Source organism: Mus caroli, unplaced genomic scaffold (genome assembly GCF_978045245.1).
Source record: "Mus caroli unplaced genomic scaffold, Mus_caroli_1 scaffold_12, whole genome shotgun sequence".
Lineage (NCBI taxonomy): Eukaryota > Metazoa > Chordata > Mammalia > Rodentia > Muridae > Mus > Mus caroli.
In genome coordinates, this window is record NW_028227267.1 from 121,735,113 (window position 1) to 121,747,328 (window position 12,216).

The 12,216-nt window shown below is 40.4% G+C and overlaps 1 protein-coding gene across 3 annotated transcripts in view; it reads right to left on the bottom strand.

Moving 5' to 3' along the window:
- Positions 1 to 11,642, bottom strand: part of Fgf14 (fibroblast growth factor 14) — a 700,985-nt gene extending 689,343 nt beyond the window's left edge. Inside the window, exons 1-2 of one of the 3 annotated variants that reach the window (XM_021181486.3) lie at positions 11,276 to 11,642; positions 10,594 to 11,160 (exon numbers count right to left, since the gene is read on the bottom strand). In XM_021181486.3, the coding sequence (XP_021037145.1) occupies positions 10,594 to 10,801 (208 nt within the window). In that variant the 5' untranslated portion in view covers positions 10,802 to 11,160; positions 11,276 to 11,642. Of the gene's footprint in view, positions 1 to 10,593 lie in introns of all 3 variants that reach the window. The other 2 variants (XM_085828904.1, XM_085828905.1) reach the window with 2 other exon arrangements.
- Positions 11,643 to 12,216: the final 574 nt, after the last annotated feature.

Genomic DNA, 12,216 nt, shown 5'->3' on the forward strand with positions numbered 1-12,216 from the left:
AAGGAAAAGCCATCCAGAGACTGCCCCACCTTGGGATCCAACCCATTTGCAGACACCAAACCCAGACACTATTGCTGATAGTGCCTGGATAGGAGCCTGGTATAGCTGTTCTTTTAGAGGCTCTGCCAGTACCTGACAAATACAGTTGCAGATACTCACAGCCAACCATCAGACTGAGCCCAGAGACCACAATGGAAGAGTGAGGGGAAGGACTGAAAAGAGCTGAAGGGGATTGCAACCCAATAGGAAGAACAATAGTATCAACCAACTGGACCCCCCCCTCAAAGCTCCCAGGGACTAAACCACCAACCAAAGAATATACATGGATAGGTCCAGGCTCTAGCAGATTGCCTTATCTGGCATCTATGGGAAGGGAAGTCCTTGGTCCTGTTGAGGCTTGATGTCTCATCGAAGGGGGATGCTACATCAGTGAGGTAGATGTAGGTGGTGGGTAGGTAGGTGGGGGAGCACCCTCTTAGAGGGAAAGAGGGGATGGGATGGAGGGTTTGCAGAAGGGAGATGGGGAAGGGTCAACATTTGAAATGTAAATAAATAAAAAACCAATAAAATAAATATAAAATATAAACCAAAAATTATTTAAAAAAACAAATGAGAACAAAAATTAGACAAAATTTAGAGCAAAATCAAATAATTCTTGTTCATTACCTTTAGTTATAAGAAGTACAGTGGTGGAGAGGAGACCATTACTTGAGAATTATACTACCCCTTTTTCAGTTATTCTATATAGTAGTGAATTGGAGTCTTTCCCAGCCATGAAGTCCTCAGAACACATCCTACTATTTATTATAATTTTTTATTATTGTTCCTTCTGATTTGTGTTTGTTCCCTTTTGCTGACACACACATAATTTTGTTGTATTTTATTTTTAAAGCATTATCATTATGAGCCTTTCCTGCTTTTAGGATAGTAGTACAGTTAACTTTTCATAAGAGATATTATTTTGAAGGAATATGCCACCCTGTTTAATCCATTAGTACATGGTGTATTTGTGTACAGGTGTCTTCTAAGCCACTGAACATTGCTTCTACAGAACCAAAGATCATGTAGAACACCATGAGATGATAAGGACATGAATCCCAGCCTGCCTGTTTTTTCTGAGTAATAAAGTCCTTTTTATATGTCCCGGGAGTCTCCTTGTCTTGCACTAACAGCTCTGCATCCTATGATAAGATTAAAAGTTCCATACTCTTTGACGCTTTGTTGTTCCTGACAACTTATGGGTGTTAACTTTATTCTGTTCAATTAGAAAATTCCAGTTTACAAAGTAAAAGCCAAAGCTTCCCCCCTTTAAACCTACCAGTATAACAGCAAGGACACAGGGGAATCTCAAAGCATATACTGATACTCTCTGAAGAAGCCACTCTTAGCTGGAGATCTGCAGAGTAATTAACTCCTAGAACTTCTATCATTGGTTACTGTGACAACTGAGATGTTTACAGATGGAGCCAAAGTTGTCTTTGGCTACTTTTAATCCCATCTATTAGCCATTCATTTTCAACCTTTGTATCTGACCTAACACCCTTGTTACTTTTAAAACTTTTGAAATTTTTAGGTCTACTAGCTCCCACCACCCCTAAAGCTAAAAATGTTATAACATCCAAAACCTGATATCTCCACTGCCCCTGTATTTTCTAAGTGTGCTAACATGATTTTCTCGTTTTCTGTAATTATAAAAGTTAATATAATCTTTTCCACAGATGAGCAAGTTACTTGGGGTCACCAGAATCCCTGTTCTCTGACCTTGATTACTTGTTTTTGGCCAAGAAAAGATCCCTCAACTAGTTTGGATCACAGACTATGTTTTGCTTCAGAAGACGCATTGTGCCTTCTGAAAGAAACACACTATGATTTAGTGATGGGTTATTTGACTGTAACTTAAGTTAAAGACAGAGAAGTCAAAACACTTCTGAAAGAGAGAGGAAAATTTTTTCTGGAGTGATCAGTGATGATCTAAATCCTGATTAGATTTTTGGTTATGATTATAACCCACAACTGTAAAAATGCATCAATATAAATAATTTTCATTTTAATAATTTTAAAATAACTATCAAAAATGACATTAAACTCCAGGTTTCTAAAGGTTGAATTTGTAGCAGTTCATTTTAGTTTTATGTCAAGATGATTCACAAAAACAAATATGTATATATATATATATGTGTGTGTGTGTGTGTGTATATGTGTGTATGCATATATATGTATATATGTGTGTGTGTGTGTGTGTGTATATATACATACACACACACTGCCTACCATGCTCTGTAAAGAGACAGCTACAGTGTAGATACTTAAGGGCATTTGCTTTGGCGTCAAATCACTTTGGTTTGTACTCAGATTTTTTTATTTACCAGTCTGAAGACTTGTAAACTGTTTATTCTGGAGCCTCATAGTTTTTATTGTGTGTTTTCATTCTTTGGTAACTTCATATGTGTGTACAACAAAATATGATATTACTTCCCTATCTCCTGCCCCTAAATCCTATATTCTTTCATCATGTTCCCCCAACTTCATTTCTTTTTTTTTTTTTCCTCTTTCTGATAGCCTACCAAGGCTACTAAGTAAATGGGTGAAGGCACATCTACTAGAGCATGGAAAGCCTACCAATGGCCATATCTTAAAGAGTGAATGATATTCTGTCCCCAACAGCCACCAACTGCCAACTTCTCTTCATTAAATTACTTGGTCTCATACAGTTATAGAAATAGAAGATAAGCTAGAATATCCCACATTAAATTGGTTCCTGTACCCTTAAATATTTCTAGCATTCATCATCCATTTACTCAAAGTATCTCCTATATTATCACATATATTTGTCAAAACATCCTATAGTACCCCCTAAAATGTATATTTTCGTATTTTTATTTAATTTACTTTTAAAATGTCTTTCTCCTATTTAGTATCTATTATTATATATGTGATATGCAAAGATTTTTACTTCATTCAGTTACCATTGTAAATGGGAGAATATTTTTGAGCTAATAAAAAAATCTAAAAAATCTAAATATTATGAGCCATGTTAATCATAAAAGGGGACACTTTTAATATATTGGCTTCTTTCAATTCACCTAAGAGTAAAACTGTAATGCAGAATGATGGTGAATGTTAAGTGTTTAATTGGCAAGCTAAGTAAGGTCTCTTAGCAAACATAGTCTTTCTTTGCTTAATACTTATAACACCTGATGTTCAACAGGAATACAGTGAAGGAATACAAGGTTCAGACTGTTTTCATTTTAATCCCACTTAAAGAATATTGGTTTTGTTTTGGTCTTTAGACCCTTTTATTTTTGCTTTTTAGGTACAATTCAGTACTGTATTTCATATAGGAAATGTGAAGAAGAGAGATGGCGAATCCTCCTAAGCTACACTCTAGTTAAGAGACAGCTTTGTAGAAAAGGTTATGGCTCACTTCAGTGATCCACTGTAATTGCTCAGACAACAAAATGTTACAGAAGGGGGAAGACGTTTTAATTACAAGCACTTTCATTTGCATCTGGGAAGCAAAAGTACACTACATATATAAACCCAACAAGGTTTTTCACTTCCTTTTCCCTTCCTGCCAATCTGGAACAATCCATCTGAAAACCTGGCTTTTAATTGTACTACTTGGCTTCTCATACTAGCCAAAATATGTGCAAAAATGCCTGCTATTAACAAAAACTTTATATAATCATAAAAAACACTTGACTACATTATAAATCATTTTTCCATCCCTAATATTTTCCAAAAAAAGTCAAGAAAAATGAACTCATTATCCTATATAATTATTTATAGAAGTGTTTTGATTTTTACTTACAAATCTGTTAAAGTTTTTGACTTGTTACTTATTTCCTTGGATCTTCGATAGGACAGTCTGGGCTCCACAGGACAACCATGTTCCCATCCTAGAAAGAAGAGGGCAGAGTAGCTGCTCCCTAGCCCTTGCTCCCAAGTTGCTCCAGCGCCAAGATCCTGGATATTGCAGTTGCCATAGCAACCAAGGCACCCCCCCGCACCCCCCCCCCCCGCAGCCGCAAAGGGGCCACTCTTGCTTTCGGGGTCAGAGGTCATCTCCGTGGCAACAGAAACTTCTCCTGTGCTGGCAGCTCCACTACATTGCTCAGCCTAGCAGAGCCCTCTAGGATGAATGTGAAAGTAACTGCCCTACCCCCTACCCCCACACACACACACACCCCACACCCCTACACACAAACCCCTTCGCAAGCCTAGGAAATATAAGACTGCTGGGCAGAAAGGAAAACCTGCCTTTGGCAACCTGTTGTGGTCACCAACTTCAGCTAGATCTCCAAAGGGTTTCCGTGCTGTGAACAGATCAGAACTACAGAGTTTTAAGACTAGGTTATGCACGGAATGTTAACAGTTTTCTAGAAGCCAAGGTCCTCTATCCAAAGCTATAGATTCTGCCAAACTATGTTGTTTCTGATACAAACTCCAAGCTTCTCATTCCAAAGACACAGTGGCCCAGCATCCTCTACCCTACTAAAGTGGTTCCCGACTAAAGGAAGCAAAATAATTTGGTGTTGGAAGTATATTGAGCCAAAAGGTTAGAAAATTACTGTCTTTTAAACTGCAAAAGAACAGAATGGAAGATGTGAGAAGGCATCATTAGAAACAGCTGCCAACTCAATGGCAAGAAAGAAAGAAAGAAAGAAAGAAAGAAAGAAAGAAAGAAAGAAAGAAAGAAAGAAAGAAAGAAAGAAAGAAAGAAAGAAAGAGAAAGACCATAAAAAAGGGTCCCAGATACTGCCTTAGAGAAAGAAATAAATCACTTGACTTCCACAAAAGAGGAACAAGAAAGAACCAAATAATAAAATTAAGCCAGTCCTGCCTCCTAGGGAACCAGGTGAGGTCTCCAGTCTTCATTTTTTATTTTAAGGGCAAGAAAGAATGCAATTAACCCTTGGCTTGGTTTTCTTAGAGAATGCTCTGGTATGAGGAATATACCACAGGTTTCAGAATTTTCAGGACTCTTCTGTAAAGTCACCCAACTGTACAAAGAGCTGAACATTGACACTGTCACCACCATTTGTGCTTCCCTACTTACATTTGTGTGTTTAGTTTTGTTTTCATCATTCAGGAAGGAAGTGAACCCTGAATGAACTTAACCAACTATCATACTAATAGGGGCACAATGCTGTGAATCAGCTTTTTAGAGCCATCAACTTTTCCCTGCAACATTTTTTCTGCCATCTCTAGCAGAAGTTTTGTCAGGAAACAGGAAATGTAGTAGTGTCTAACACCACTGTCAGTGATCTCTATAAAACAGACTCTCTGCCTTTTGACTTCCATGATTGAAAAAAAAAAATCCTAGTAGTTCTTCCTTTTGACTTCCCAATCATCCTACATCTTTGACTAAAGTAGAAGCATGATTGTGTAGCAACTGGAGAAATACACAAGAAAACATTTAGATGCAGTGGCCATTCCAAAACAGAATAGCAAAAAAACTGGAATTGCATGTAAGGAAATAAATTGAGAAATTGAACTGTCTCCCTCAGAAAATCCCCTGCTCTCCAATGCCCAGGTTTAACTCACACCTGGATCTGATGCATGGTGCATTAACTAAAGATCTAAAGAAAAATGTATAGACTAAACACTAGCAGGTAGATGAATAAGTAGATCGATCTCTGACCCACATTGACCCGAGGGTGTGGCTAAGTTGGGCTCAGTGGTGTATGTTTGTTTTTCAATCCTATGTATAATGCAATGACTGGTTTAAACTTCACAGAGGCAAAATTTGTGCCACACTGTCCAAGTGTCTCAACTGTTTCCCTCTAAGTCATAAAAAACTATTTGAAATAAATGCTTCCACTTTGATACATACACATGGTATTTATATAAAACTTATGAGTCAGTATGAATGAAGTATGACTCCAAACTGTATAAAAGAGTAAAAACATTGGTTGTTGTCCTTGTTACCATTTGTATGAAAACACAAAAGTTTCCAGTGTATGTCTTGCTAAAACGTGGAAAGCTAGATTCAAACATATAAAGTAATAGTCGACTGTGGGAAATGTGAAGCACAGTATAAAGTTAGCTTTAGCATATTCAAATAGCAATGCATCATTTGAACATCATCTACATTGTTAAAGATGAGTTTATTAAGCATTGACTTTATACTTGTTAACTTGGATGTCAACCTAAAGAAAAGAAAAAAATCCACTCTCCTAGAAATTCAGAACTTAGCCTAGCTAAAAATGCTACCTTTGATTCATAAAGTGGCACTACTCTGTATAACTCACTTTACCTCAATAACTAAAACTTTCTAGATGGAGTCCAGACACAACTCAGTTTAAAAATGTTACAAGAAGAACCTTCCACCTGTTTCCTGTTCTAGTCATGCTATCTGAATTTGATGTTTTCATTTTCTGCCCACTTGGTGTTTAGAGTTGCCAATTTCTGGCTGACCCAGCTCTGCAGGCTGAGAAGAAGGGGAAAAGGGAGAGCTTACTGGTATTTTCTTTCCAGTCTCCCTATTTTCTCACTTCAAAAGGATGTGGCACACCTATATGCAAGTAACTTTTTAAAATCTATATGTAAATGAATTGCCCTAACATACTAGGTGTTTGGTATACAGAAAACAATTAGTTAAAAAAAAATGGGTCTTAAAGATACCAATGCCAGTAAGAAACAGAAGGTACTAATGGCTGCTATCAGCCTCTCCTGGTTCTGTGGTTGAGTTAGTTACTCAGCAGATGAGGCTGAGTTCAGAAAAGGGAACACCAGAGGCAATGGGTCTATGGACTGTTCCCAGTGCACTCTGTGAAGCTATGCCTAGGTAATATACTTCCTACACATCCTCCCACCACAGATACCTGTACTTAAGAAGATTTTCACACATTATAAAGTATCTTAAAATCTGAGTTTTCCACAATTTCCAGAATTGATAAGAAGGCTTGGGGATCTAGCACATGGTATATTGGATACAGCAAGTGAAAGAGTCCCTGACTCCTTTACTGGTTTTAGGAATCTGGGCAGACAACAGTGACACAACCTTAGTAATCTGGACAAACAGTGACACAACCTTAATACTTATCAACTGTATTTATTACCTTATCACTCTGTGCTTCAAAAGCAGTGACCTAGTTTATTTCCTAAACAAGCCTGATAGACACATTGGTCATTCTAAACTATTAAACTGGTTCAAGAAAACATTACAAGCCTCCTCCAGGCCAAAAAAAAAAAAAAATCACCTTGTACTTATTATTCCTACTTAATGATTTGCCTAAAATACAGTCACCTTGCATGACTCATACTTACAGCAAAAGCTACAGCAGGTAATATTCCTTCTAAATGCACAGCTATTGCTGTGCTAGGAAAATAACAGAAAGTGGGACATTTGAGCACATATATACATCAAAATGTGTTCTCTGATAATCACTGTGCTGTAAAATACTAGGTATTTTCATGAAATTAGTAGATTTACTTTACATCCAAAAAAAGTTTAAACTATTTTGATTTTTTTAAATGTAACCCAAATGCATGCTACATGTTCTTTTCTCATTAGATTATCACATAACACAACTATAGAACAATGCAATACTATGGAGTTGATTAGTAAGTTCTGAGTTGATGAATAAATTTCACCATTAAATACACGCCTCTAAAATTCTCAGGAACCTTTATCCTAACTCTCCACAACTGTTGAGGATTTCAAAGCTGAAAATAATCAGTAAATTATTTCAAAACTTGCAAATATTGGGAAGAAAAACCAACCTAAAATCTGCCTCTGAAATATTAAGGAGGCAATGCTTTGCAACAAATTCCCTAGTGCTTGGCAGCATTCTGTCGAGCTTTTTAGTTTGAAACAAGTTAATTGTCCTCCTTGTAGATTTAAGATAACATAATAGGTGGTAGCCAATCTGTTCTTTTTGTTTTTAACAGTTAAGAGGATTTTGGTCCCTGTTTTATTTTAATTACCCAATTAAATTCTTAGCTGTACTGCTATCTTGGGATCAAAAAGTTGCAAATGATTATAGGCTTCATGTTAATAGCAGGAGAATAGACCTCACCAAGTACAATATTCAAAGGAAATGGCAGATATGGGTTTGAGTCCAGCCTTTTGAAGGTGAGCTACACAGTTTAACACACTTTTTTTTTTTTTTTGGTGGTGGTGGTGGGAAATCTACTAAGTGCTCTGACTTCCAGTTTAGACTCAAATCCCTGGCAATCTGAGCCTTAAGTATCCTATTAGAATAGTCATCTATATTGTCAGACACATCGTGGGTTAACCCCTCCACTTCACCACTCAAGTACATTAGCTGCAAAATAAATTTCTCCCTAAAATAAATAATCATTAGTTTAACAACTTCCAAAGCACTTTGGAAAGAGGAAGTTATTCTAGAGAGATGAAAGTGGATGGGAAGGGGCAAGTCTTATAATAAAAAGATATTCAATTGAGCAGGGGTGGTCAGCATTTTCAGTAAAATTATTTACAATAAAAACATAAAAGTCTTGAAAACAAGCTTACTGTTTCTCCACCTCTGAGTTATTTCTCATTCCCCAGTATTATGGAAGGGCTGAGTTTGAGGTCCCTAGACAAATGGTCAAGTCTCAAAAAAGAAAGACTTTTTACTGTTTCCCGTTCTCAGAAGAGAACTAAATCTTTTCACAGAACACAAGAAGGCTTCAAAAGGCTACTATTTTTACTGTGCGAAGTAGTAGCCCCTCCCTTGCAACTACAGCCTTTGACCTGTCCCACTTTGGGAAGTCCTGCAGACAACTATTTCATGCCCAGGCCATGAACCATTGCTGCAGATGTAGCTGGGTATTATTTGAACCAGGCATCGATGGTGTCAGGCTAGCTGCCAATGGCCAGGAGTATACCTCAGGGCTGAATCAGTAATGTCATGGTAAGTAAGATTATGCCTCAATCTGCTGTCCCTTGGACAAATCTCAGGATTTGAACATCAATTCAGAGTTAGTTGCTAAACGCTGAGTAGTTAAAGAACAGAAGAGTAAAAAGACAGGGGACAGTAATGAAAGCTGGTAGGCAAGGAGTGGATTTAGAACATATGGAGTAGGGTTGTAGGACAGAGGCAACAATTCCACTGCAGTGGGGAGCCCTCCTGGAAGCCAATAGCTGGCTCCTCCCAGAGCCTCCACAGTCCCCTAAGCGTCCCAGCTAGGGGCAACTTCCCTTGGTCTCAGCACAGTAACATCTGCCCATTTGGACACTCTGAACAACTCGCAGGCACCTTGCCTTTTGCTGCAGAAGTGGTGGCTTCCTCGACCTCCACACCCACTGCCTCTATCCCCGCCCACCCACGCTCCTCTGTTCTCCCTGCAGCCACGGACTGCAGCCCCCTCCATGAGCGTCATCCAGGCGATGCTACATTTGCTGGGTTCAGAGCCTGGGAGACAGCAGCCACTTGCTGCCCAGCCGTGGGAGTTCTGAATGCCATGGCCGGCTATAAGCTCCAGGTGTCAGGGTGGCCGCGGAGAGCTATGATCTAGTGCACCGCAGTGCTAGCTTCAGCAGTCTCCATCGCCCGCTGTCACTGCAGGACAGAGGATCCCCCGCCCCTCCAGCATAACTCCAGACACAAAAACCGCTCCAGGTCGTTTCCCACCGTATCCCAGCCAGAGGATAATGCACACTCCTGGCTGACAGCGGAAATGATTTGAGGAAAGGCTGCACCCAGGTTCCTTTGCCACAGCTGCCACCATCAGGCAGCCCTCCGGCCTGACTGCCTGAGGGTTGCTCGCCCACTTGGCTGCTCCCAAATGCCTCAGACTAGATATACACTGGAAAGTAACCCCCTGGGACCCAGCTCCCAGAATCACCTGCATTTGCATTTCTTATGTAATATACTGCAAGTTTCCCTGGTTGGAGCCCTTTGGAATAGGGCGCATGATCGCCAGGAGGCATAGGCAAGGACCCTCTCTGTTCGTCCACACACACATAGTGTGGGACCCACACGTAAGGTTTCCACGCTGGTTTTTAAAAGAAGGGACTTAAATGTCATATACTAGAGGGACTGAGCTTGTCCTCTGGGTCCTGGTTCCCCCAGGCACAAGCCCTGCTCCGGTGTTCAGTGTTCTCTGGCTGGATGTGTCAGAGGCAGACTAGGGAATGAGTTAATAGCACCCAGAGCTAGACGGGGGAGGGAGGCGGGGGCTGACGGAGGATCCAGGCCGTGAGGGAGGGGGCGCTTTTACTTTGTTAAAGGTGATGGGGTGGCGAATATTGTGCAAGCTAATCAGAAAGTCTAAAGCTATGTCCCCGGAGGAGTAGAAGTAAGGCAAGCTCTTGGCTCTTTCTCCTGGCACAGCCATAGCCATAAGCCCTTCTATATTCCACCAGACATTCACTTAGTGGGGGATAAAAAAAAAGTTTCCTCCTCCCTCCTAATGATGGATTGTGTCACAGCTAAGAGCTGTTGATCACGGTTTTCGGGTCGGGAGGACGCAGATCCGGCGGTGGCTACTTGTTTATTCATGCAACACCTCTGTATGCAACACTGTCCGGGTTCCTTGCATGTTCCCCGGCCTCCTGCATAGCAAAACTGCAGACCTAGCTCCGTGAGCAACAGACGGATATTACCAGGGAAAACAGAATATGATGCATGCTTTGCTTACCAGTTGGGTTCTTGTTTTTCTTAAGACTCTTGCCACAAAGACACTGCAGCATATGCGTTCCTTTGCTGAAAATGTTCCAAAGAAACCACATTGATTTGGGCGAAAAGCAACCCAGCAGCTTAGACACCCTGAGAAAGAAGAGGCCCTTGTGGTTGCATAATAATAACTTGAAATCAGTTCTCCTGAAGAGGGGCACCGGTTTTACCATAGGAAAAACGTTAATATTCCGGATCTTCTCCCAGTTTTTTCCCCTCACGTGGTATATCTCTTTGAGACTTCTCAGCGATTGTTTTTTCTCGGCCAGGGTGAATGATTTATCCCCTCTTGATCACCACTGGATCATGACCAAAGGGTTGGAGAGAAAAAAATCCTTTTTCACATGAAGCCAAACAAAAAAAAGCAAAGAAATCCCAACCGAGACCAGAACTAACCAGGGAGAACAGTAATGCACAAAAGATCCCCAAAGAGAAAATCATAGCCTTTTACTAAATGGAACTGAGGATGGGCGGATCTGCAGAAGGCAAGCCGGATTCATCTTAGCGAGAGAAGACTGCCATTGTGTAGCCCCTAGGAGAGAAGGGGGAAAAAAGAAAAAAAGAGAAAAAGAAAAAAAATAAAAAGAAAGAAAAAAAAGAAAGAAAAAAATGAACCACCACCACACACACTCTCACACCAATACCACCTCCAAGACGAGTCTGGCTGCCAAAGATTGAGCCTTCCTTCTCCCGCGGTCAATTTTTCTTTCTTTCTTTCTTTCTTTCTTTCTTTTTTTTTTTAAATAAGCAATCGCCAGAGCTCCGTAGGATCGGACTGAACCTGCAGTTCTCAGTCACGAAGAGAAGATGTAATGTAGGTGCCCCCTCCCCTTTTCAGTCTCGTAGTAGGTAGAAAGCGCCACAAATCTCCTTCCTCCTTCCCTACACTCTTCCTTCCAGTCTCCAGCCACCGTAAGCATGAGGAAAATCTCCTCTCCAGATTCCTCACCCAGCCTCGGCTGTGAGTTACAGGCATTAGAGGGAGGAGGAGGAGTTGAAGTTTGCATTGAAAAGACTGGCTTTCCATGACGTAGCCACGTGCTTTCAGACCCGTCACCAGTGAGGTGCCTCAACCAGCCCTGGGAGGGACTGTCACTGCAGTGTGTGCCACCCCTCTGAAGCGCTCCCCTCCACCAACCCCAGCCCTGCTCCAGCCCAACCCCAGAGACCCTCTTCCTTCTCACCCAGCTCATAGGCCTGCTGCTGGCTCTCAGAGCTAGCCTCATATCCTTCTGCTAAAAGCGAATTTTAAAATTACAATTAACAATTATAATGAGTAAACCTTAGAAAATATATAAAGGAGGAGTTTAACGTCATTGCACACAGACAAAACCAACTCCACTCTCCATCTTCCAAAGTAGCATGAACTCTTCTTAGATATTAAGGAAAACTCAGGTACCTTTCTTTTTTAGAATGTGACTCTAACTTACCATGCTCATGGAAAAATATAAACCAGGTTGATGGCAAATACACATTTTTAGAAAGTCTGGTAAAAGGGCAAGCACCAAATTCTAGATGGAAAAGTATATTTTAGTGGGGAGTGTCGTTTGTACAGGACAATATTTATGCCTTTTCTAGACAGCCCATT